Source organism: Haplochromis burtoni, unplaced genomic scaffold (genome assembly GCF_018398535.1).
Source record: "Haplochromis burtoni strain Fernald_Lab_line unplaced genomic scaffold, NCSU_Asbu1 Contig_59, whole genome shotgun sequence".
NCBI classification, from domain to species: domain Eukaryota; kingdom Metazoa; phylum Chordata; class Actinopteri; order Cichliformes; family Cichlidae; genus Haplochromis; species Haplochromis burtoni.
In genome coordinates, this window is record NW_024582420.1 from 2,164,214 (window position 1) to 2,190,999 (window position 26,786).

The following is a 26,786-nucleotide window of genomic DNA, read 5'->3' on the forward strand; positions in this document are numbered from 1 at the left end:
AAACACCAGACCTCTGATCCTGGTGGGTCTTTGGGGTCAAACATGAGAGCCTTCCATGCATTAGGGTGACAGCCTAACCAAAGGTCACCATTTTCAGGGTCAACCTCGACGTTGTCACAGAGTGTACCCACAGCAACAGACTGGTTAAATGTGAAACGAAAGACTGCAATTACACACACACACTATATATATATATATATAAATAAAAGAATAAAAGGTTCAACTATGCCAACATAAATAAACAATGTTGTTGTTGATTTTTAATAGACATGGAAATATAAAGTTCAGATGAAAAGGTTCAACTATGCCAACATAAATAAACAATGTTGTTGTTGATTTTTAATAGACATGGAAATATAAAGTTCAGATGAAACTGGGTATCATTTATAATCCATTTAAAGCTGAAGTTGTGATTAAAGACATACTCACTTGGGTTGGTTCACTACCTTTAATAAAGTTGGGTTTCACTTTCTTTTTACACATTAAGAAGTTTGGGAGCTAAGGGGAGGGTGCATAAGGTAAATATGTTATAAATATATAAAAAAATATATCATAACCATCAATACTATCATTACAGCCACCATACTATACCACAGCATACCATCACCCTCATTATCATCGTATGTAACATCGCCATCATTTCCATCACTAACATCACACATTATGACAATGTTTATATAATTTAACTTGCTACCGCACGTGTGCTAAATGAGGAGTCCTATCTGAATTATTGCATTTATACGCTGTTGAGATTATGAAAATAGGAATTTTCTTCTTCTTCTTCTTTTTTTTTGGTACACTGTATTGTACAATGTAAGGTGAAGTTTGTTTCAGTGTTGGCATAGGCCATCTATGTTTTGGACATGCTTGGGGTGCTAAGTGTAGTGATGAGTGCTGAGTGTTAGCACAATGTTAATGGCCAGTAATGTGTAAAATGTATACATATCCTTAAAGTTAAATATGTGTTAGAACTGTCTTATGCATCTACTTATGGAACGGGGGACAATCCCCCCCATGAGCTTTGCCATGTGAGTTGGAAATAATGTGTACAGCTGTACAAGTTAATAGGTGCAGGAACAAAAACCGAGACTGCTTTTTTCCCTTTTGATTAAACTACAGTTCTATCCAACTATAGAACAATAGTTCATGTACACCACACTTTCATTGTATAAGAGTATTCGGGATGCTCTCATTACTAATTCCTAAATGAGGTTGACAAGGTTTAGAAAACATAAGAGGGGCAGAGGGAGGACAGAAATAACTATCATGTTTTGGCAGCAGGCTTTCAACCTGATACACAACACTAATGGCTGTTCAGCCTGCTACAGCTAAACATCTACTGTAAGATGTAAACAGATTGAAACAGCATGACTGCAGCTGCTGTGTAAGACACAAAAGGTTATTGATTTGTGATATAATTTGACAGTAAAATAAATCTGCTTATTCTACAATAATAAATAACTGCACTATTATACTCTGGTCCACAGTATACATATTTTACATCCAACGACCCTTCATGTGCCATTCCTCGACCCCTGCATACTTATGTGTTCTCTCTGAATTTTTATTGTGTTGTACTTGCTTGTGTTCGCCAGTTCGATGTCTCATACGCTCTATACTAATAGAGGAACTCAGTACCTTCCATTAGGCAATCAATGATTTAGCCAGAATAGTTTCAATACACCACAGTGCACAATCCCAGCTATTCTCTGCTCTTCTCTTCCAACAGTCTCATTTTAAAGTAAAGTAAAAACCTAGAACTCTGATAGCTGCTATTCATATTTCAAAGGTTCAATATTATGATTTGAGGCTTCACGTGTTTCTTTTAGCAAAGTGAACCAAGCTCATTTCTGGTGCAAGAATGTACAAATATTTAAACATTTTTGTCAATATTTGTTCAAATTAGATTAAACCAGACAAAGCAGCTGAATAAGCTACCTTTAAGAGTTCAGGTTTTTAGCTCGGCGTAAGGTTTTTTTGAGTGTGTTTTTTATAATTATATAATTACACTTCAGATGCAGTATTGTAGCAAATTCATGCATATAATATGTGTAATTATGCTCCATATACAGCCTTGATCAGAAATCAAATGAGTTGATTCACTACAAGTGAAAGCAGGGCTAAAAAAAACAAAAAGAAAAAGTCCCCAATCTTTATCATGATAGTCTGTGAACCAATCAGCAGCGACCATCTAAGTCATCAACCAATAAATACCCCAACTTCAGATAATGATTTGGTTTTAATTTCTCCTCGCCAGTAGCAATACTCCGAGCAAAATGGCTCCCGCAGCAATAACGGCCCCACCAATAAGAAAGGGCTTCAGGTGTTCCAGAGAGTCTGTGCCGGAGGCTGCAGCTTCGTCATCTGCTGCTGCTGTCTCTGTTTCCGCTGCTCCGTCCTGCGCAGGAGGGCGATGCTCCGGCTCAGGAGCTGCAGGGGCAGGGTCAGACTTGCGTGGGGCAGCCGGCTCCTTTTTCTCCACTTTAGGTGCTGCCTTTGGAGCTGAAGCCCCAGGCTTGCCTTTGGCTTCCATCAGCTCTGAGACAGAGGTGTGGTCTGGTCACAGGATACTTTATAAGGTCAGCTCTGTGCTGCTTCACTGAGGAAAAAAAAAAAGACAGCAAACAGACATTGCCAGATTATCCCTCTAAACTGGGCTCAGACATCATGTCATATGCTCTGTTGAGTGTAAAGCCACTGGCATATGAAAGACCACCTGATAATCATGGATTCACCTTACAGCAGTGAAGCAGTCGTGAGGCGATAGGGCCTTAAATGTGACCTTGGAAATATGACATTGATAGGAATGCTCTGGTGCTTATAGGGCCTCGAAATTGTTTATTGTGACATCTCCTGTGACACGATCTCCCACTGAAGGAAAAAGAAGCCACAGAAGCGTCCTATGTTAAGGTTTTTCATGGGACAATCTTCTAGCTTTATAATGGAGGCAAGGGGGGGAGGAAAGCATTGCATCTGCAGAGCTGATGTAAGGCTTAATCTTTACTCCTTTGACCGTGAGAAGAGCCTATAGTGGAAATGCAACATGAAGATTTTTATCTTTTTCCCCCCCCTTGTTCTCTATTCTGTAAAGCCCGCATGAGTCATTTGTGCTATAAATGTAGGACAAGATGGAGGAAAGAAATAAGGAGTACAGTCACTGCAACAGAGGAAATCAGGGAAAATGCTAATTAGAACAAACGAAGAGGAATAAGAACAAGACAAGACTAAAAGAACGCATTATTCAGCTTCAATATTACAAAATGCATGTTGGACGCAGCTTAACAAAAAAGTCCCCTGTTATACAGGAAATATCTAATAGAGGAAATATAGTTTTCACCTACCTATCCAGCAGCACTATATATATATTACAGGGATAACGGGTGGTACAGAAAACACGGCAAAAGTTGAATGTCCTTAACGTAGGAAGGTGGGAGACAGCGGAGAGATGGAGGACGCAGAAAGCAGACGGCAGGAAAATGAGAGGGAGAGGACGAGAAACTGGGACGTACCATCAGGTGCTCAAATTAGGGGGAGTCGACTCCTGGATCACGTCTTTTTGAGATTATTGCGCAAGCACAGACCCGCTGTCTTATTATGGGCTAAATAAATGGGATTTCCTTCATTATTTATCGAGTTTATATTACTGTGATCATTAAACTAGTCAAATACAGGCTAATACATTAAAATAAGTTGTTTTTTCGTTTAGAAGCATTTTTTTTTAAATTATCTGTCGATAATCAGACAGCTAACTGCAAATAAAACAGTTTCTGTGGATAAAAGGAGCTGACTTTAATCTTACAGGATTTCGGGGGTGTATTGGTATGTCGTTGACAGTATGGCCATCAATTATTAACCTTTTACCCAACCTATAAGACGTAAGAGTAGAGTGACGTAGGCTAGAGACGCTATTCATAACGTAAAGGCAACATCCTCCAAATTAAAGCGGAAAATCAAGGCTTTAGCGTCACTGGGTACATGAACAATAAATAAATTAACAAATAATTACAATAATAAAATAAATTATATAAATATACATTTATTAAAATGTATAACATATTCTTTATTCTAAATATATTTTATATTCTAAATATCTGATTTCTTTTGGTTACATCATAGTTACATCATGGATAATAATAACATTGGACAAACGTTTGCATGTGTGTGTGTGCGCAGATACAGATTTTGAAGTTGAAACAAAAAGAAATTTTTTTTTCTAAAAGCTTCTTTTTTTTTTTAGATGTTTGTTTAAAAAAAACGTCCCAGTGCTCAGCTCTTGGTTCACTTTTCCATGTAAAAGTGAAGTCCTGTGGCTGCAATGGCTCTTTGTTCTCACGAGGATTTTCGCATTTATTTCTTCTTTTCAAGACCACGGCAAGATGTGCAGCAGCCCCGACGCCATTTATATGTCGATCCAAAGACCAAAGTGATATCTCAAGATAGTAACTTGCAAATTAAGAGGCTACCGGTCCGTACCAGCTGACGACACACACGCGCACAACCCAAAAGGAAATTTTTTATTACATATCCAGATCTTCTTACACAATATGGATTTGATTTATTATCTGCAAGGAGCACGTCATATGAGGGGAAAAATGGGTGGGGGAATTGGGTCATGATGTCATGCAAAATAAATTATTAACGGCGTTTATCCATGTATCCCAGTGTCGTCACCGAGTGTGAGAAAGCGTGCATGCGCAGAACAACCGTTCCCACTTCAGTAAGTTGACGTTTCTGTTGTTTCTTGCTGTGAATCGCGCGCAGAGCTGAAAAGCTTGCTCAAACTATGAACTGAGCGAACAAAACAGAAAAGAAAAAAGAAATCACTGTCGGATCTCCCCCTGGGTCTTTCTAGATGACATCACAAAGGGGAGCGGCAACCTCTGGAAGAAAAAAAAAAAAAAAAAAAAAAAGCACCGCTCTCTTTGAAAACGTTTGCCGATAATTCACAAACCACCGGTGGCGCCCTTTCTCCACAGCACCTCCACGGAGTCTGTGGTCTGCCATTTACTAAAAAAAAAAAAAGGGGGGACGAGTCAGGTGTGCGTAAACATAACGCTGCCCTGGGTTTGCGCAGCCAAACACGGAAGGGGAATAGCCAATTCGTACGCGTTTTTCGGTGGGAAAATATCCTAGGGGATGGGCTAGATTCTCGGGAACTGCTGCCGTCCGTGTCGGGATTCGGGAGTTGTCCGGCTGTTGGCACATACACACACAAGCTACAAACAACAACGTGAAACCCGAAGGGCTCGATATGTTCGCTAATCCCAGGGGACTGTAATTCTCTTTCATGGATCGAAATAGTCATGCAGAGCTCGGACGTGAAAACGACCACCACAGCCGACGACGTGTTGCAATTAAGCGGAGAGCCGAGCCGCCAGTTTCCAGCGCTTTCAAAACGGCCGTGTGATTAATTACAGCTTCGACTGTGCGTCTCAGGATTGCCTGACAGCCGGGAGGTAACCGAGGAAGCTCCCGGTCTTTGATGTCTCTGGGTCCATTCATCCTTCTGTTGTAATGACGTCTGCACGGTTATTTTAATTCCATCGGTGAGGCGTTTGAGTGTTCATCCAGCCCCCAACCTTCAACCGGTGTCGGGGACGACGAGCCTGAGGCGGGTCGACAGTCGCAAGGATATGGAAAAGAGAGCGGAACCGATGCAGTGGGTCTTGGCAAGGCATCGTCAAAACACAGGTGAGCAGTAGCAGCAAACGGATGAGACTTGACTGTAAAGCCGCCTTTAGTTATATGCACACGCAGGGCAGCAAAGCCCGCCACGACACGGCCAGCGTGACCCGGCTTTTAAATCCACGTCTTAGCGCTGTTTGAGGCACATTTCTTAGGCCGTATCCTCATTTGCTGGGGCGGCAGGATGTCACCTCAAGCAGCTGTCCTGATTGCATGAGACTGGGTACTACTGCCACTGATGGTGATCGACTTGTTGGAATCACACGTTAAGGTGCTGGAGCAAAATACAAACATCAGCTAACAGCGGTGTGAGTGCTTTTTATTCTTGTGTGTTTCACCTTTATTTGTTAGAAATCACACAGGAAAATAATGGCAGATTTTTTTTTCACAATTTACAAGAATAAGTAGTGCAGAAGATCTCTTTACTCTGTGGTGTTTGTCTCCTCATTTAGTAGGTAACTCATCAATCCCCTGTTCTTTAACATTACTACAGAGGAGCCTTTCCAACAAGGCTTTAAAGCCTGACCAGTACATTATCCAGACTTTATGCTTGCACGCTTCCCTGCAAAAAAAGGGACCTGGCACAGTGACAGTAATGGGGACTGTCACACCTCTTTATCATTCACACTGAATATTTCACAGCTAATTTGGGCCCTTCTTTTCTCACGACTTCCAGTTGTGGATCCATGCTTTTCTCTTTTCTATCTATATTTTCATGCCCACTCAAAGTGCTCTGCCTTTATGAAGCCACGATGGATGAAAGATGACCGCAGGGTGTAAGGAGAATGTCAGGCTGTCCCAAAGTGGATAACAAATGCCTGAAAAATAGCAATATGCTGGTTTAAGAGAATGACACAGTATTTGAACAAAACAAGAGATGAGAGCAGGAAATGTTGGTTATTACTCATACAGTGGCACTCACTGTTGTCAAGATCTGTTGTGGTCTTTGGTTTTATATTAAGGTGCTTAATATGTTGTTTATGAGCTGCAGCGAGGCATGTTTATGACACACAGATAAGTACTGGACTATACCCATGCATACATATCTCATTTCGTTTATGATTTCTGCACAGAAAACTGCATAGAGGAATTTTTGGCACCCTCCTCCAAAAAAGCTTTTAGCCATCCCCAAAGGAAGTTTCACCCAGCGCTTTCCAGTAATACAATAAAATAATTTTTTTTTAAACCGCATTCGTGAATTAGGATTTCATCTGCTGCAGCTTAATTGTATAATGTGTCTGAAATAAAAACAAAATACCCAAATTTCCCTCTAATAAGCTAACAGACATGTTGCCTTTACTGTGCTATTCAGTCAACCTCTGAAGGCCCATTCTGATTCAGAATATCCCTGACAGGGTTCTCTAGGGTCCTACATTACACCTATAACTTGCATATCCTTTATGTATTTAATCAATATTGTAGTCCACGTCCCCACCTTAACCCTCCATGCACACATACATGATTGTAAAGGGTGTGGAAAAGCTTCACACAAACAGGAAAGGAGGGGAAAACCCAGTTAATTTAGGTTTTGCGTGAAGATCTTGTAAGGGTGAAGATTTTTTATTTTTCTTCTCATTCATTTTTAAGCTCATTGCTAGTTTTCCTGAGATCAACTACAGCTAAGTGTTTTTGCAAAATAAGCCAGTCAGGCCATTCCTGGCTATGTCAGGCTGCATCAACACCAGTGTAAACACTTGATTCACTGGTGTCCCTGTGAGGCTTCTCTCCTAATGAAAACCAAGTTCCTCCAGCAGAGTCCTGGTGGATATGTTGTCTCTTTGTTTTCCCCATCAGTTTTTGCGAGAGTTTCTGTTACGTCACCTCTTCTTGTGCTAGAAAACTGCCTGGCTTCTCGTCTTCACTCTAGACTTATTAATTTAATCTGATGTAACAGGTCTAATGCTGGTGTTTGGTTTTTCACAGCGAGTTAAAGAGTCAAAAGGCTTTTAGATAAAGCAACGGAGAACATTTGGCAGCATTTATGGAAGTGCAGATGACAAAAAGCATTAACTATCGACCGCATCAATGCATCTTTTTGCAGGGGTGTAGATATATTCTTACTCGTTTATGCTTTCTGATTTGGACTTCTGTACAACAATCAAATTACCCCTTTGAGCAAGCACTTGGCGACATTGGGAAGGTATAAGTCCCTTTTAACAGGAAGAACCCTCTAGCAAAACCAGGCTCAAGAAGGGACAGCCATCTCCCGTGACTGGTAGGGGGTGAGGGGAGGAAGACCGGACAAATGTTACAGCTTAAGGGAGAGGAGGAGGATGAGAACGTGCAGTTGACATTTACAGTAATACATTTTATTTTTGGAGTTTACAGTAGGAATGCAAACAGTGTAACAGTAACCAAAGCAGCTGACAGTAACACACTGCAACGTTTATGTTCTGTACAGAGCAGTGCTATACAGTTTGTTACCATTAGGGATTATAGTAGGCACACTGCAAAATACCTGTTTAATACCGACAAGTCTAGCTGCCAAATCCATCCATCCATTCATCTTCACCCTGGACAGGTTACCAGTCTGTCGCAGGGCTAAAGCTTGAGTTAAACTTCTGTGGGAAAGCTGCGTCCTAACTGACAATGTGACTGGAAACTCAATATTGTAACCATCCACGCCATTCAAGTCATTGTGCTACGCATCAACCCAACGTGTAATTACATTTATTGGGACATGCATGTCAGGTTACGTAGAAGTTAAAAGACTCAAGGTTAAAACTGGGATCCGGTTATGACGTAAGTTATGGCATCAATGGGACGCAGAAGTATAATTAACGTGTAACACAAAGAAACCATTCACACGCACATTCACACCTAAAGGCAATTTAGGATCACCAGTTAACTGTATGTCTTTTTACTGGTATTTAATTTTAATGCTTATAAACAGAGTTACAAAGATCAAGGCACTGTTATTGATAAGTAGACAGTAAAGTCATAGAGTTAATGTCCTTGGAAGTTGGAAGTTGATGATGAAATATACAAGCATCTTTGAGGTTTTTTTAGACTGTCTTGATTAATTTTCATTTTTTGAAATTCTTGTAAGTTTGGCTTTTCATAAATAACTTGTTCATGTGCATGAGTCAGAAGCCAGTAGCTGTGGCTGAGCTGTGATAAACACCTTGTATAAAAGGAAGACTCAGTGGAAGTTTTTTGGATTTACGGCGCGTGAAATTTTACGTTTAAACAAGACACTTCTGCAGAGTTCCTCAAATCACCTAAACTGAGGAATTAAATGAGGGCAACAGAACAGTTTTAGTTGAGCTATAAATATTCAGCTCAAAATGATAATGCCATAGGCCCTTGAAATTGAGTTTCATTTTCTCATGTGTGTCAAGAGTCCATTTCAGCATTAAAGGGTACTTATTTTCCTGTTAGGCTACATCATGCTACAAGGCAGGATTTTAATAGTGAATACTTTTCTTTGAAATGAGCTGAAACTTGCAGTAGTTCACAACAGGCTGGAAATGTGTTCCAGTGACCGCTGTGTATTTGCCTGACATGGCATTGGAAGTGCACGAATGATCCAGCACAATTAACATTTTCAAATCTGCTATTTTAAGTCCCTGTTATCTCCGCTATATATGTAATACTTTGCATGTGCCTGAATTTTAGGTTTTATCTTCTTCACTGTGAATCGTTGCCGGTCCAAATAACTCATAAATAAAAGGGAAACATTCACACATAAATGAGCTAGTATTGATTATCTGACAGGTGTTGTTTGTCGGCGTCCCCTTCCGAACAGACGTGTATGCTTTCCAAAATCTGCAAGCCGCACCCGTGATCAGACAGCTGTTCAGTGGAAGTACGTGAAAGAACGTCTATTTGATGTTCCCCAAGAAATGCAACAGTGCTATGGCTGCAGTAGAGTGTTGCATGGGGAGAATTGATGAAGTCACTATATGATCGCGTACGATGAAAAACACATTCGTATATAGTATGTGGCAGCATGCCACAGACAGGTTGGCAGACCACATATGTTGCCAGCCGAACACACAAACACATAAAAGCATCATCATGTATACACAAACACACGCATGCAATCTGCGGCGCACATACTATCACATCAAGTGGAAGAAGAGAAAATGGAGTGGGAAGAGGTGAAAGGGATTGAGTGGGCGGCGGTGGGAGAAAAAGATGGAGAAAGAGGCAGAGGGAGAGTAGGAGTGAGCGGCACATGGCTTTCAGTCTAAAAAAAGATGAGCAACGCGAAACCAAAACCAGAATCTGGATTAGCTTGATAAGGAAGAGGAGGGGTTGTGAAGGGGAGGGCTGGAGGAGAAAATGTAGATGCGTGTGCATCTGCACCGAAAATGGTGCTCATAAATGTCCTCTAAAATATGAATACTGAATGAGTGTGTGGGTAGGAGAGAGCATGAAGATGGGGAGATGAGAAAGAGAGAGGGTGAGATTCTTTAGGATGGACAGAGTGGTGCTGTCGTGTGACAGAACGGGGAGAGACGGGATCATTAGAGACAGCAGAGCCAGGGATGTGACAAACGCTGGAGAGAATCTTGATCTGAGCAGAGTGTAACACTGACCCAGGCAGAAAAAGAGAGAGACTGGAGCAGATGGATGTATGACAGCGAGCAGAGGAGACGGAGAGATTTGGTTATGTGCCGCAGTCACATAGTCATGCCAACCCAGCATAACCTCAGCATTTTCTGTAGACATTCTTAGTAGCCTGTCTCTCCAGAACTGTGCCCAACACCTCACTACATGCCAAACTCTCTTCAGCCTGCCATGTCTGTCTCAAGTCAAGTAAATATATATATTTTTTTCTCCTTTCCGTGTCATTCCCATTGATTTTGAAGACATAACGAGCTACCTGCTGCATGCCTCTATGCCCAACTGTGTGCTCGCAGAGCCTGTCTTTAATTATAGATCACCCTTTAATGGTGCACTAGTTAAATAACCCTTTCACACATAACCCCAGAAATATCACACAACATTAACGTGAGTCAGTCCGGTCTAGAAAGCAATTCCACTAGATAATGTCTTATGGAAGAAATTCCGTCATTTATAATTGGCACACAAATGTCACAGAAATTATACCTGTACATTTTGTGTGTACAGTCACAATTTCAGACACACTTGTGTGAATGTACAACATTTATATTCTTATCTACTTCAAAGATATAAATTTTTAATTCAGAAACCGAAGGGGCCACATGAATATTTACATCCTATGGATGAGGAGTTGCTGCAGAAACTGTGTGCGTGCTACAGAGAATTTCAGGTACCTAGAGGATGCAGACCTCAGGTGAAAGCAGGAATCTCCTTTTTTTTTTTTTTTTGGGATACACATTAGATCCTCTCTCCCACGTCCCACCAAAAGCTAACAGGTAAACTTTTCAAGCAACCCCAGTCGCATAACCTAATTCTGTTCAAAAGATGTCATGTGAATATATGAAAAGTGGACTAAATACTGAATATAGTGCATAGCTGTTAGTTTAGTAGCAGGCTAAACTTGGATTAAAATTAGATACTATGTTTATCGCTCAAAAGTGTGTATTTACTGTCTGTCGCCGTTTTGGATGGACACCCACAAAAAGAAACATGTTCCAGACTGGCATCAAGTAGTGTCACCCACTTGACAACATGTTCCATCTTTGTCTGATGTTATGATGTAAAATACATAGATTACTACACCTGCAGAGCTTCCCAATTTCCCGTCATTCTTAGCGTTAGACTTAAGAAAGGTGTAAACCCGTAAAAACCTGTAAAAGCTCACTTGCTTGTTGTAATCTCATAGGTTTACCCAAAATCTGCTTTTGCTCTGTTGGTTCATATGTTACCTGTTACTAAGGGTCTACTTGTGTTCACACCACAAAGTATCACAGTGTCTGTGAATAGGTAAACCTTCAAGCAGAAGCATACCGGTAACCTATTCCCGTTCTGTCCATGACTGGCTCAGTATGCTCAGTATGGTGTATTTAAACACTAATTGGAGGACATAATTATGAAAAAGATTTCGCCGTCATTTTTATGCATTGAAAACATGCACTGCTATAAATATGGAAAAAAAAAAAGAGAAAAGTCAAGCTGCATAAAAACAGCAAAAAGATTATTTTTTTTACAGTGACCTTTTAAGCACACAGTGTATGATTGCAGAATATGTCAGTGTCAGTTTTCAAGTTTTCATATTTATTAGGGGTGGGAGAAAAAAATCAATACAGCATAGTTTCACAATCCATGCAAGGACACCAAATATCAATTTCTTATTAAATAAAGTAACAAAGTAGGGCTCGTTTCACCTGATAGGAAGTAATCTTTCTGCAAGCAATCACATCTGACTTGAAATCACAGCAATCACTCTCAGAGAGATTGTCAGAGGTTTGCAAACAGATGCAGACAGATTGCCAACACATGACCCCATTGAGTCACAGACTGACTGCAGACGGACTCTGTCTTATGTCAACATTTATGGCAGGTTTTGGTGGCAGTGTCGGTATGTTTGACAGTCTCATTTAGTGGCACAAAAGTAACTGCAGTGAGATAAAATTATCCCATTGGTTGAAACAGTTTAACTTTGAGGATGTAATTTGCTGTTGAAAAGACATAACAAATTACAATATATCTTATTGCAGTACTCCAGATATGTTAAAAATTGCATTAATATCGTAATGTAGGGTACCTGGTGATTCCCACTTTTAATATTTATTATTGTAAAAAAGAGTGAGTGGTGTTAGAAATGTTTGGTTCAGAGCAGGGAATTGTATTCCTGATCATAATGGATTAATATTTCTCAGCTGTTTGTTTTCAAACCACTCAGTAAGTTGTGCTCTCATCCCTCTGTGTGAGGAGACGCTTGCCTGACGAACTCAATGTTCTTGAGCTTGGTTAGAGTGTTGATAGATGGGGAGGTTGCGCAGGGAGAGGGTGTGATAGAAAATAAAGGGCCTCTAACCAGCGGGCTGTGGGCCACAACTTGGCTTGATGCTGCTGCAGCAGCAGGCTCACTTTGAGGAAGAGGATATTAAAACACCTGCTGATAGTCATACCAACCAGCAACTTGCTCTCTGTAAAACAAAGAACGGGCAGCAGTGCTGAATGTTGTGGTTCCTGTATGTGCAGATTTTAGATTCAGGTCCAGTATTCGTGACTCACCCAGTGGTGTAGTGTATTGATACGTCAGCAGTGCTCTGTGTAATTATTTCAGCAGTAAGACCTGGTGAGTTGTAACGTTTCCCTTTTTGTTAGCAACAGCTCATTTATGTGTAGAGATGGGGAAATGACTGCAGTTTTTCAAAACATGTACAGGCAATGTCTAAGTCGAGAATAGGGATTTCATTAGGGCTTTGCTTGTGAATAAGATGCATCGTGCAGTTCACACAGAATCAGTTTGTGTAAAACATTTCAGAGGCAGTGCTGTGCCCGTTTAACTCGTTTGTCCCAGTCAAAGACAAAGGCATAGTGACGAAAAGGGAACCCTGTCATTGTTGCTACATCATTGTCACTGCATCGCATGGGTGTGGGCCTAGGCGCGGGGAGCACAAAAGCATTGCTCACGTGCATCGATACATTGTCGTCTCCTCTGAACGCACGCGGCTTGGATGCAGATGGAATCTGTAGCTCTGGATGAGAGTCGAGAGTTTGTGTGACTCATGCTTCATGCAGAATGCATCAATCGTAGCAGAGTCAAGAACCGCAGTTCACGCTGGAGCTGTCTGCATAGTAGAGTTTCTTTTTAGGTCAGGTTTTAGACATTTAGATGCTCTTTTGATCTCAGGTTACGAACACGGCAGGGAGTGTGGCAGCTTCAGGTGCTGCAGCGAAATGCGTTTTATTGCATGAGAAGGTTTAAAGAAGGCTTGAAAATCCAAGCAAAAATGTCAGTTCATTAAGAACTATTAACATCAGCATCAACATTAGATGGGCTTGGCTTTTATCTAGGCTAGGCATCATGGTCAATATCATGTATTATGGAGCAAAAGATATGCAGATTCGATCAATATGCACAGCAATGGAGAAATTGACAATTTGGATTTGAAAATGTATAGTTTTATTTTGAGGAAAAATAAAAAGTCGCGTAGTTTGTGAAGATTTGCTCTGCTTAGTGCATCAGTGTACCTTCAAAGTTTAAAAAACAAAAGCAGAAACAGAAAAATCAAACAGTGGTTATGTTTCACTGATGGCTGATGTGAAATATGCTACCCCCAGTGCTCACAATATTGAACGCTATATGTACTGTATAAAAAGAGAAATCTAATTTGTGTAAGCCTAAGTGTTATGTAATTACATTTTAGGGAAGTCAAGGATTCCACGAAACAAGGGGAAACGAGCCATGCCTGAGACAGATCTACGAACCCGCATAAAAAAAAAAAAAAAGTTAATAAAAAGTCGTTTCTATATCAGGCGTGCAACAGTTGTTTAATTTTCACCTTGGTCTGAAACATTTTCTTTATCTCTTTTGGTTATTTTATGGTTATTAAAAATAGTACTCGAAACAATATATGGACTTTGTGCCTTTGTAAGTAAAAATGTATCAAGTAGTAACATCCAGTAAGCTACATTTAAACTCTACATCGCTGCAGCTGTAGAAGTGCTATGCCGATGACAAGTCCCGATAATGATTTTTTTCACAACATAATTTGTGCTCCAGCAACACTGTTCAGGTGTAGCTTGGCTTGAAATAATGGCTTTTGAGGACAGTGAATTCCTGATGTGTGAAAGTAGGATTAGTCAGCTTAGTCTGTCAGAAAGTGTCTTTTTTTTGCTGTGTGCTGGTTGTGAAATGATCATTATGTTACCATAAATAACAACAATTTATGGGAGAACCAGGGAGGCTTTTTTTGTTTGTTTGTTTGTTTGTTTGTTTGGGGGGTTTTGTATGTAACGTCCCTCGCATGGAGTTGGTGTCCTGTTTTTATTTCGGGGATGGGATTTTGCAGCCTTTCTATATCCTTTTTTAAATGTTTAGTTTTCAGGTTGCAAATATCCAGCTCTCTGGTTTAATCACAGATTCTAAACTAATTAAGGAGGTTAAGTTTACCAGGGGAGCACACTGAACATGCAACATGGTTTGAAATTGCTATGGAGATTGGATATTCCATTTAATGAAGATGCTTTATGAGAGTCAATGTGATTTAATCCCCTGAAGCCCAATTGCACATTACATCCTGTGCACATGAGCATAATTCCCTTGAATATTTTTTTTTTAAACAATCAGTTTTCAATTTTCTGTTAGACGATGACCCAGAACCTTTCAAACATTAACTGTGATCGAGGTCAACTTCAATTAATCTGTCGCTAACTAATTACACTCCTTACATATGTATTTTCCACTTTCATTGCTCAAATAGCCTGGTGTACCTGTGGAAGGAAGGAGGAATGTAATGAACATAATATCAGGATGACGTGTTTGCATTTGACTGCGGTGAAAAAATTGTCAAAGTGCATCAGCTAATGCCTATAGTTGAGGCCAAACAGCACCACTAATAGGCTAACGTCCTCTGTGTGATGGATGGGAAAGCCCTTGAGGATGCAGCTGCTTTTTGCGAGGATGTCGAGTTGAGATATGAGATTGATGGTCATAGATGTTCATGAAATTTGGCTTTCAGAGTTTTGTAGTTGGAGGTCAGCACTGATTAGTTATATGCTGAACTGATTGAAACAGTAATCAGCACAGTTTAGCTTAAGATGAGCACACTATCGTACTCTCGACTGTTTTGAAAAACCTCTTAAAATGCTTATAACCACAAACGGAAGTTCAAGTCTGGTCTTGAGCTTGTCACATTCCAGTCATTCCCTAATGGACTTAGAAAACACACTGGTGCAATCAACTGAAGTACTGACTGTCCTTAAAATGTGTCCGATCTTTTGTTGCCAAACAGAAGCCTTGAAAATGACGATACCATAGATTAAAGATGGGAACAACACAATCCAGCCTGGATGTGGTTGTGCTTATTATTACTAATGAGACTTCAGCCACAAAACAACAGTACTCATAGAAATGGACTGTTCCAGCTTCTCAGACCTGAAGATTTGCTGTTTTTCTCAGTCTCATGTTAATGTAGATAGTAATCACTCAGGATGATTTAAAGGCACCTTGTGTGACTTATTGTGAAAAGTAATCAGCAGTGCTCCTACTCGTAAGTTTAAATCAAACAAGATCAGCATGAAAAGGAATAAGAAATTTTAAAAATGTGTACACGATTTCTAAAACACTTGAAACTTTCTGATATGCATGAACTCTCTGACTTTGACGTGCTAACAAGAATTAGATTGGACAGATACACACCACTCTCCCTAAATGCATCTATTCTGATAAGGTTAATTAAAGTTAGGAACGTGTGCGTGTGTGTGTGCGTGTGTGCGTGCGTGTGTGTGTGTGTGTGTGTGTGTGTGTCATCGTTTTTTTAGCTTCAGTGATCTAATGCTCTTGGTGACACATAAAATAAACCTGTAGTATTTATTTAGATAATGACTCTTGAGATTAAATGTCTTTTTTTTTTTTTTTTTTGAGTCCTGTAAAACAATAGGAGCAGTAAAGTCAACAGTGGTTACGGTCGCTAGTAGCGCCCTCATGTATGCTTTCAGCAAAAATACATAAGTACATATGTCAAATGTACAAGTTTTAAAGACTATAAAATAAAAGTAACCAAAACCTTTAAACTTCTGGACCAGTAAAGGCTAAAACATCAGTTAAAGTAATAATCAGGCAACCTGAACAATCCTGCAGCTTTTAGATGCATCCCTGCTCCAACACAGCTGAATCAAATGGTTGGATGTATGTAAAGCTTACATGCATTCATACATGCCTTTTAATACTAAATAACTCTACAGCCCTCACATGCACACTCATATCACTGCTTGGCCTGCAGCAGCTGTGTCTCATGTTTAACTGCTTCATATTTTTCCCATCATATAGTTTAATCTTCCTTTGTAAACGGAGCCACCCTGCTGCCAGCACTTATTCATAATTGTGATTAGTCTGATGCTGGCAAAGCCTCCCCTTTCGTGTGAGCGTGGAGGGGAAATCCTGAGTTATCTTAGTGAGTTGATAACCAGCTTCGTGTGACCACTTACCCTGATTGCCAGTGTCGCGATAAATGAATCCAGATAAGGTAACAATACCTTGGGTTTATTGGACTTGCTTCGTAGTAGATGATCCAGCTCCATCCATCCAGCAAGTTGGTCTTGATTTGGTAGCTGAATGAAGATAGCAGAATGTATACCAGTCGTTTGTAGAGCCTACGACTAAGCTATGTAAGTGGCCGCTGCTGTTGGTGGCATTTATGTTTGTGCTGGTGCATTACACATTAACAACCACGTCTTCATGTCCTGGTGTTTTAAATCCGGATCTGGCCAATAGAAACAAATAAAATGTTGGAACGTTTTCCCCTCTTGGGTCCTCACTCTTTATTGTGGTCATTTAATTTTTTTCAGGGGCAAGCATATTTGTCCCTCTATTTTTTCCACTTCTTGATACATTCTCTCACATCAGTTATGATAGTTTAAGCAATCTCCCTGAAGGAAATTGCTGACATTTGTAAATCCTTATATTGATCATATGATTAGCCTTCGTTAACTGAGGCTATGGTTGTTATTCTCTCACTGATAAATTTAAGAAATGTTGTGAAATGTAGCTGAAAATGTACAGGAGGAATCAACAGGACTGAAGAGGCCAATGCAGGCTGAATCAGCCCAGTGTTTAGTTGCATTTCCTGGGAGGTTCAACTACGCGATGTAGATTTCCCACTGAAGCATAAATCAGGTTTAAGGCAGTTTGCGTACGTCGTGTTCGGATATGTAATTTAGCAAATGCTCGGATGAAGGGAGTGTTTTTGTTTTTGGGGTTTTTTTGGTTTTTTGGGTTTTTTTTGCAAAAAACGATGACATTTGAGGAAACAAAATACAACAAAGCCCCCAAACACCAGACAAAAAAAGACCTCCATATATCTGACACTTTCACATGAACAAACTTCACAGAGGAGATTTGCACTACACAAAAGCAACTGTCGCTCTCTTACTCCATTCAATTTCTAACCATGCTGTAATGGTTTTGGTTTTTTTTTCCACTTTTGACGCCTCTGCTGGGAGTTTAGTCTTATCGTACCAGCAGGCCTGGAGGAGAGAGCTGATAAGTGTCCCTGTTGGTGTGGAAGATTTTTCTAGATTTCTTTTTTTTTTTTCTTTACTGGCCTGATTGTTTTGGCCTAAATGAGATTTTTTGGGGGGGAGTTCAGATGTTTCCTTATTTCTGTCCCCTAATTTTGTTCTCCCTCCCTTCTTCCACTGTCCTCTTTAATGCCGCTCCAACCCAGATAGAGTTTCACAACTAGAGCTAAGATGACTCCTGGGTCAATTTACATTTTCTTGCTTCCCCTCGCTCTCTTACACAAAGCTGAGGAGACTGAATAGCTATAAAAGCTGGAATCTGCGGATCAGCATTTGTGTTATGACTTTTAGAATAATGTGTTGCCTTTTCTTTTTTGTGCATTGCCTCCTTTTCTGTGAATATTTACTGCATTTATCCAAAACTGTGCATTCAGGCTATTACACCATTTGCTGTGAAAGACTGAGAGTAAACTTTTTCAGCCAAACACAACAGCAGCTGATTTCACTGTGCTGTCTGTCGTCTAACGTTAAGTGTGCCAATCAGTGAAACCACCTGCTGTAATGCTTTGATTGAAACCAAAACCTTCACACATTTTACTGCTCATGGTTTGACCCCTTTGCTTTGATGCATTGTCCTCTTTGTAATCCTGTGCCAGCACAGCTCAGGCTGTGTTGCTGTGAAAACATTTTTGTGTCACTGAAACACTGAAGGAATTAGTTGTTTCTGGGCATAAATTTCACTGTAATAATTTTGCCAACTTCACAAGAAATAACTGGGGTTTTGTTTTGTTTTGTTTTTTTGGTGTGTTATTTATAAGGTTTTGAAGATGAACTTTAAATTAAAAACTTCTGAGCTCTTGCTATATCATTGAAACAGCCACAATCTGGTTATTGGTGGGGCTGGAAACACTGTTGTGAAGGGGTGGGCAGTCAGATGGCCTTACAGTGTGGCATGCAATCCACTATTGGTTAAATTCTGTGGATGATATTAATTATACTCACCAGTCACTTCATTAGAATAGAATAGAATAGAATAGCCTTTATTGTCATTGTACAGAGTACAACGAAATTGGAGTGCCACTCCCTTGGTGCAAGTTTCAATAATAAATATAAATGTAAAATATAAAAAGTACAAAAAAACAATCGTAAGTACTCAAACAATAGTATGTACAATATATACAGGATAGCAGCATTATTAGGTAACCTGAATGAATGCAGTTGGTGTTCATTTATGACCAGAGGGTACTAGTTTCTTGAACATGACCGTGAGTTCACAGTCACCAGATCTCAGTCCAGTGGAGAATCGTTGTGATGTGGTGAAACAGGAAATTCACATCATGGATTACAGCTGAGAAATGTGCAACACCTGTGGGATGCTGTCATGTCGCCTTGGACCAAAATCTCTAAATATAATTGGAGCAAAAATAAGATGCAGCACTTCCTAAGTTGGATCTTGAACTTATAGTAGAGGTTACATCCTTGCAGTCATATGTACAACAACTCATACAGTCACATGAGAGATGAAAGTATCATTATATGATCTTTTGTTCAAATCACCCAGCCTTAAAGCCATTACACGCTGAGCACTTTGGAAAAAAGCGACACAAACACGAACTTGCTGTGTAACATATATACACAATGAATAGTATGTGTTTTTGCTGGAAATTAATTGTCAAATAATACACTGTGGAAAAAATGAACTCGACATTATTTAGTGTTGAGCTGGTCCTGATGTTTCTAAACAAGACAAAGAAGACAAGATTCTGGGTTCAATCAGTTTTCATGAAAAGGCAGCAGCAGTGAGAATTTCATGGTTTATTCAAGGATTTGAAACTGTATCACGATCGCTTTTGCACATACAGTCCTGATGCAAAGTTGAAGACCACTTGAAAAATGGCAAAAAATCATATTTTGCATGGTTGGAGCTTAACAAGTTTCCAAGTAAAGCTTCAACATGCAACAAGAACAACAAGAAGAAATGTAAGCAGTAAAAACCTTTACACAGCAGCCATGTAAAAGATCTGCCTCCTCAGATATGGTCCCAACTCTGCCAATAAAGCCCCTTTTCCATTAGTGAGACAAAACATTTTTTTGAGCATGCAATTTAGTGAAATGACGCTTAAACTGAAACAGGCTGTTTTACAGCAGATCAAAAGTTTAGATCTACATGCCTTCAAAAAGCTAAATCTGTGCAAAAATGTGGATTCATTATCATTATGGGTATATTATTATGAAAGATCAAGTAAATTATGGAACATGAGATTTGCATTCACTTTTGGTAGTACTCATCATTTGTAAACTGAAATTGTCTACATTAGTAGGTTTTGTGTTTGTTTGTGTTTTTTTTTTCTGTTTTTTTGTTTGTTTTTTTTGTTTGTTTGTTTGTTTTTGCAGTTGCATTTAATCCCAGTTGATGATCTGATAATGGAACGTTACAACCTTGTAGGAGTGCGTGGGCTAGTATTTTTACGTTTGTTCCAAACAATAAGGAAAACCTTTGATCTATATTCAGACAATGCAAATCAGTGCAGGTGTTTAAGCTCAAAGGGTACTTATCCACGGACCAAATGGGAGATCTCATTACTGAATAAAGGTGTAGAAAAGTCTGAGATGAGGGCCTATTATGCTTTTCCTTATTGGAATATGGAGCTGGAAATTGATGTAAAAGACTAATTTAGTTTGAAGTAGATTTAACATGAACACAGGGCAGAACTTTTATCTCTCTATTGTTAAACTATTAGACTGTGAATAGCCTAAATTTTATTCTGAGTTAAAGGTCCGTCCGACTTAAAAGAGGAGAAGAGGGCATGGGAATCCATTCTGACAACAGTGTTTCTTGTGTTACTGCTTGTGCAGTAAGAGAATAGTGAAGGTTTTGTTTAACAAAAAAAAGACCTCCAGATCTGCACAGAGAAAATGCCAGTGTTTTGTGTAATACTACACATCCCTGCTGAGAGCTATGTAGGTGGTTGCACAAATGGCTCAATGAATGGCTTTTTTTCTTCTTCTTTGATTTCTTCCTTCACAGGTAATTAGGTGGATTCTTTTTGAAGTAAAAATCACAAACAAACTGTATGTTGTATGCAAAATAATTGTTTATATTTCAAGCTTATTTCACAACTTGAGCTTAGCTGGATGGCTCATTTTCATTGTGACGCGCTGAACTACAGTAGGAAGTCATTATAACACTTGTAGTATTTTGATATGAAAGAGTGGGTTCTCTCCGAGTGCTCTCACTTCCTCCCACCATCCCAAAACGGGGATGGGGTTGGGCTAAATGGCGGTTCTCTTTATTAGCCTTGTGGCTGATTGGCGACCTCTCCAGGGTGTACCCTGCCTTTGGCCCTGCCATCACTGCTGGGATAGGCTCCAGCATCCCGGCGGTCCTGAATTGGATAAGAGGGGGAAAATGCATGGGAGTAAACTATTTTGCCGATCACTGAAGAGGCTACTTGTCTTCAAGTCTTTGACATTTAATTTGAGAGTTACCCTTCTATAATACCACTTAAGATTATTAGTGCTGATGGGTTTTTTTCCCTTCTTCTTTTAAAATCCTTATTCATTTTAGTGCAAGACAGCAACAACTTTTGATAATCTCTGTTAAAAGGAAGTCCTTTCAGAAAATAATATCTGTGAGTCGATCATCATTATTAGGTCAAGAAGCTTTTAGGTGCATACTTCTTTGTTGTTTACAGTAAAAAGGCCGTATTTGAGAGAACACTGTGAAATGTGATTATTTGCACCAAGTCAGTGTTCAGCAGAGAGGGAGCTTTTCTTTTAATGTTCTTAAACTGTATTTTCGACACCTTGTTAAAGTGACAGTGGTGGATGCATGCGTCGACTTTACCTTAAAGATCTAACAGTACGACGGTTGTGGCACTACATGATCAAGCAAAAAACATTTGTAAGCATTTTCTCCAGTTAACTTTAACTGGAGTGAAGCAGAAGTCATGTGCAAAGCTACAACCACACATAAAAAGTCAGGAAACAGAGGTGTGAAAAAACTTGGAAAATATTAACAAAGGAACGCCAAATGAAGAATTTTGTTGCACCACCAATTTGTTGTGCCTGTACTCGGTCCAATCTGACTGGTTGCCACTAGAACAAACTTTATTGCATTAGTACACATGCATGCTTTCTGTGATTCATTTAAGTTGTCAACCCATTGTGTTCATTTATGATCCAACTGTACTTTTTGCTGCAGTAGTTATTCTTGGCAAACACGATCTCTTTGCACATTCCTACGTTAACCTTTAAGCAGGATATAATGCAATTTTCTCTGCTATTTTTTGGTGTCATGATTCAATAAGACTTTATCAGCTATTGTTACTGTGCTTTTTTTTTAAAGGTGATCTTGGGAGGTGCTGCCAGTTTCTTAATAACTCAAACAAATGTTCTGAAACAATGCTAAAAGGCAGAGGAGGGCTGGAACGGGACCAATAAGAAAACTTAAAACTATATTTCACTTATTACAAGTTACTAAGTCACTCACTACACTGATAGATGTACTACAGTTAATGGTTTTTGTCATAATGGATGGCATATTTTCTTTGACTGAAAGCTGCCTCCCTCCACTGCTTTTATAGTTCATTTCAGTTTAGCCCAAAGCAGCTTGAGTAATCTTGCAGTGCTTGTGCAACAAAGGAGGACCCCGAATAACATAAAAGATATTCTTTCACAGGGCTACAACCAGAATGGTGACATCATATGTTCCAGCTGGTTTTCTTCCTTTTTATACATCAAGTCTTACACGTACACTGCACCCTCCCTCACCCACTCGATCTCCTCGTCTCTACCTTCCATTATCTGTCACTCTTCCCCCTTGGTGAAAAGTCTGTTGTGTTATTATCTCCACAGCCCTTCTTCACTTTTAGCATGCAGTGCATTTAAGAAACCGGGGATTCAGGACAAAGAAACTTTCCTGTGTGGCTGCTGATGCTGAGCTTGGCATGATCTGAATGCTTGAAGATAAAGACAGAAATTTCCTGTATACTGTGCACCGTGCAAGGTGATGCTGACTGAATTAGACGTAGTGAATTAAAAATGAAGCAGAGTTCCTTTCCCTGATGTTTCCTCTCTCCCTTTGGTTTTCCTGCAGGGCAGTGATGCCTGGAATGGTGATGTTTCGGCGGCGCTGGTCAGTTGGCAGTGATGACCTGGTGCTGCCCGCCCTCTTCCTGTTTTTGTTACACTGCATATGGTGAGTCAGTGTTTCTTCAGTAGAAATGACATTATTATTTATTTATTTATTTTTTGGGTCTTAACTTTTCAGTGTTTGGTTTGTAGATGTCTGAAGAAAGGCATCTGTGTGATTGCTTCCTTACTCCTGTCTTTTAGGTTGGTGGTTCTGTCTGTAGTTGTGTTCGGCCTTCCATATGGCTCAGACAAGTCCTGTTCGGAAACCCTGGTGGACCATGGCCGAGGGTACCTGGGCATCCTGGTCAGCTGCCTTATATGTGAGAGCGCCATCATGTGGTTGAGCATGAGGGGCAGCATTTTGTACACACAGCCCAGGGAAGCTGTACAGTATGTCCTTTACATACGGCTAGGTAAGACATGCTGAGATGTAAAGTTTTTGGGGCTTTTTTTTGCATCCTGATGCTATGTATGATTGAAAGTGGTGCGTTACTTTTTTGTTTAGTTTGTATAGTTTTTACATTTACTAATTGATCATTAGTGTCCTCACACACTCTCCCTCTTTTTCTCTCCAGCTATTCTGTTGGTTGAGCTCGTATATGCTGTCGTGGGCATTGCCTGGCTTGTCCAGTATTATAAACCGTGCTCTGATGTCACTGCCAAAAACTTGGCTTTGGGTGAGTGAAACGTGGATATAAAGGAGAATGAGAAAGGTTTAAGTAAAAAGGGGTTTTGTTTGAATAATGTTTTAATATTCTCTGCAGGAATTGTTGTATGCAACTGGCTGGTAATTTTCAGCGTTTGCATTACCCTCATGTGTACTTTTGATCCCACGGGTCGGACTTTTGTCAAGCTGAAGGCAACCCGTCGGCGTCAGCGCAACCTCACTACTTACACGCTCAGGTATCAACAGGCTGCTGGGGTCAAAACGCTAATCTCTTTGTTATATTTGTTAGATTTTACCTATCAGATTTCACCCCCCCTTTTTTTTTTTTCGAACACTAGTTCAATTGTGAGAGAACTTTTTCCCCCCCCCCTTGATTAGACACAGGCTAGAGGAAGGCCAAGCCAGCAGCTGGAGCAGGAGACTAAAGTTTTTCATGTGCTGCACAAGAGCCCAAGATACACAATCGGTGAGTCGCAAAACAAAACACACTTACCGGTAACATTTTTTTCCTTGAATTTGAAAATGTAAAGGAATAAAACCACTGCTGGTGTATAATGTTCAGTAAGACGGTCATTAGAATAAGCCCTGACTGGATTAATCTTGACTGTGGCATACAGCTGCTCTGCTCAGCTGCTTACCAGTGACATTAAGCTTTTAATGTGAAATAAAAATGTGAAATAAATTAATTCCAGATAACAAGCTGCCATCAAAAAGCTAATCTCATGTACAGTAAAGAGATTTGTTTGTATTTCTGATTACAATCCTGGCACATCTTAAGTCATGAAATAAAATTAAAAAAAATTGTGAACACATTTAAAGATACAGTTCATTGGTGAGTAGGTAGCTCCAGTGGATAGGTGGCCATGTGGCTGATAATAAAAACCTGGTTATGATCATGTATATTGGTATTCATCAGTTGGTATAAGGTATTAGTATTAATCCAAAACCTCACCAGTGATCTGAATCTGTGTTTACCTGATTATGACATCAGAGACATTAATTTTTGGTCTCTACGCCTTTCTGGTCATTACTGGCAATAATGTGTAGTCTGAACTAAGCAATAAACACTTAAGATAACATGCTCACAACATGCATCCTTTGCTGGCTTTTGTAGTTCATTTTCCTACCACCATTCTCTGATCTATGCTTCTTCCTTCAGGATGCGTATTCAGAGGTGGCCAGCCTTTTTGCAGAGTTCTTCAGAGACCTGGACATTGTGCCTAGTGACATTATTGCTGGTCTGGTACTGCTCCGCCAGAGACAGAGGTCTAAGAGATCATCTATCCTGGACCAGGTATTACCGTCTATTTTAATATGCAAAAATATGTTGTTTAAAATGTTTCTAAATACTCTGATCTTAATAATGTCTTTGTTGGTTTTCTTCCAAAGGCCAACAATGACATTTTAGCCTTCTTATCAGGAATGCCTGTCACTCGTAACACTAGATACCTGGACCTCAAGAACTCGGTGAGTTTCTTCTGTGTGACGCACTTTCAAAAAGTCGACTTCTGTTTTTAAATCCCATTCTAAACCACATGGACTCTTATGAAAGTTAGAATTGATAAAAATCATTGCAGAAATGTGACATGCATTTCTTGTTCTTTAAAGCTTTCCTGAGTCATATTTACCCTTGAAAGATGTTTTGTCAATGCAAAGTTATTGCACATGTTGCACAAAGAGAGGGCAATTATAATAAAGGTTTCACAGGATGCCATTATTTTTCTCAAGGTGTTTCAGTGCAAATGACAATGGAAGAAATTGTGACAAATTAAGATGTAGTCTCAGCATCCCTTAGATATTGGCTACATAAATCACAGCTTTGTTTATATTTCAGTGTACATGGTGGGGGGCACGGTGGTTTTGCATCATGTTCAACGATTAGAACTCTTGGTGTGACAGAATTTTTTTCTGCAGCGTGAACTGTATACGTGTCTCACTGTTAGTGTGTCTGCTCGCAAACATACCACACCAACAGCAAACACAGTATGTGCTCAACTGAAATAATATTTGAAGATCTCAATGATGTCTCAAGTTGCTCTGATGCGTGCGTGCGTGCGTGTGTGTGTGTGTGTGTGTGTGTGTGTGTGTGTTTGTGTTTGTCCATCTGTCTGCCTTTTCCTCTCTCAGGCTGAGATGAACATGTACAAGGATGTGTGCTATTATATGCTCTTTGCCCTGGCTGCTTATGGTTGGCCCATGTACCTGATGAGGAAGCCTGCCTGTGGGCTGTGCCGCCTCGCCAGCTCCTGCCCGTAAGCACTCAAACATACACCCGCACAGTTTTGATCTATTTGGTTTCTGTGTCTCTTGAGCCTTTCCAGTGCGGATCAAATTTCACATGCGTCAACACTTGCCAAGTGGTAATCCACTGAGACAATACCACTCTACTTAGACCCACTCACTGGCACAAGCAATGTAGAATTAATCACATACTCATATCCAGATTGCCTGCATTGGGATACTAATTATATCCCTGTAATCTTACCAACGTACTGTATTTCTCTCGTGTCTCTTTCACCTTTTTTTTTTTTTTTTTTTTTTTTTTTTTTTAAACATTGATTTGTTCTTCCTTTGGTTGACATCCTGTTTTCTTCTCATCTTCCTGTTTTTGGACAGCTGTACATCTGTGTCTGGATCTCGGCTGTCTCAGTCCGTGACAGTGGAAGAGGACAATTGTTGCGGCTGTAATGTCCTGGCCATACGCAGGCACTTCCTGGATAATGACCTCAAGCAGGTCCACATTGTCTACACTTCCTGCCACGATGCTGTAAGTGACCAAGTAAATAATTAAAGGTGCAATCTGAGTCTTAGAGCTCACAATTCCCTAAAGGACTGATATAGACAATCAAATAGTAGGAGCTTTCCGCTTTTCAACATATATGTTGCAAAAACTGAGAGATCTGTCAACATCCTCTGCAGTAACTCAAGTGTGTTTTCAGGAGATGATGAACAATGTAAAGCCTATCACTGATTCTGCTCAAGACTGTCATGCACAGAATCTTAACGTGCAGCTGTAGAGGGGAAGTGTGCCATTAATGTGCTCTGTACAGCGTTTCTGCTCACAGCATAAACAACAACACCCACCCTACATCATAATTTACTTCATTTACTTGTCACACTTTGCTTCAGTTCATTATGTGGATGGAGAACATGCATTTTAGCTGTTAATGTAGTGACAGCAGAGCAACAACTGTGTTCCTTCCTGACAAGGAAAGTAACGCTGACGGTTTGT

The 26,786-nt window shown here is 40.0% G+C and overlaps 1 protein-coding gene and 1 long non-coding RNA gene across 3 annotated transcripts in view; one reads left to right on the forward strand and one right to left on the reverse strand.

Annotated features, from left to right (window-relative positions):
* Positions 1-434: 434 nt before the first annotated feature.
* LOC102308823 lies at positions 435-3,957 on the reverse strand. Its single transcript, XR_316346.3, has 2 exons — positions 3,342-3,957; positions 435-2,599 (listed from the first exon to the last, which is right to left on the reverse strand). It is a non-coding gene; the product is annotated as an uncharacterized LOC102308823 (long non-coding RNA).
* A 962-nt stretch (positions 3,958-4,919) lies between these two features.
* dagla (diacylglycerol lipase, alpha) overlaps positions 4,920-26,786 on the forward strand; it is a 41,273-nt gene continuing 19,406 nt past the window's right edge. Inside the window, exons 1-10 of one of the 2 annotated variants that reach the window (XM_005931426.3) lie at positions 4,920-5,691; positions 22,850-22,951; positions 23,089-23,300; positions 23,463-23,564; positions 23,652-23,790; positions 23,933-24,020; positions 24,714-24,848; positions 24,944-25,021; positions 25,682-25,806; positions 26,171-26,321. In XM_005931426.3, the coding sequence (XP_005931488.1) occupies positions 22,857-22,951; positions 23,089-23,300; positions 23,463-23,564; positions 23,652-23,790; positions 23,933-24,020; positions 24,714-24,848; positions 24,944-25,021; positions 25,682-25,806; positions 26,171-26,321 (1,125 nt within the window). In that variant the 5' untranslated portion in view covers positions 4,920-5,691; positions 22,850-22,856. The remainder of the gene's footprint in view (positions 5,692-22,849; positions 22,952-23,088; positions 23,301-23,462; positions 23,565-23,651; positions 23,791-23,932; positions 24,021-24,713; positions 24,849-24,943; positions 25,022-25,681; positions 25,807-26,170; positions 26,322-26,786) is intronic. The other variant, XM_005931428.3, reaches the window with a different exon arrangement.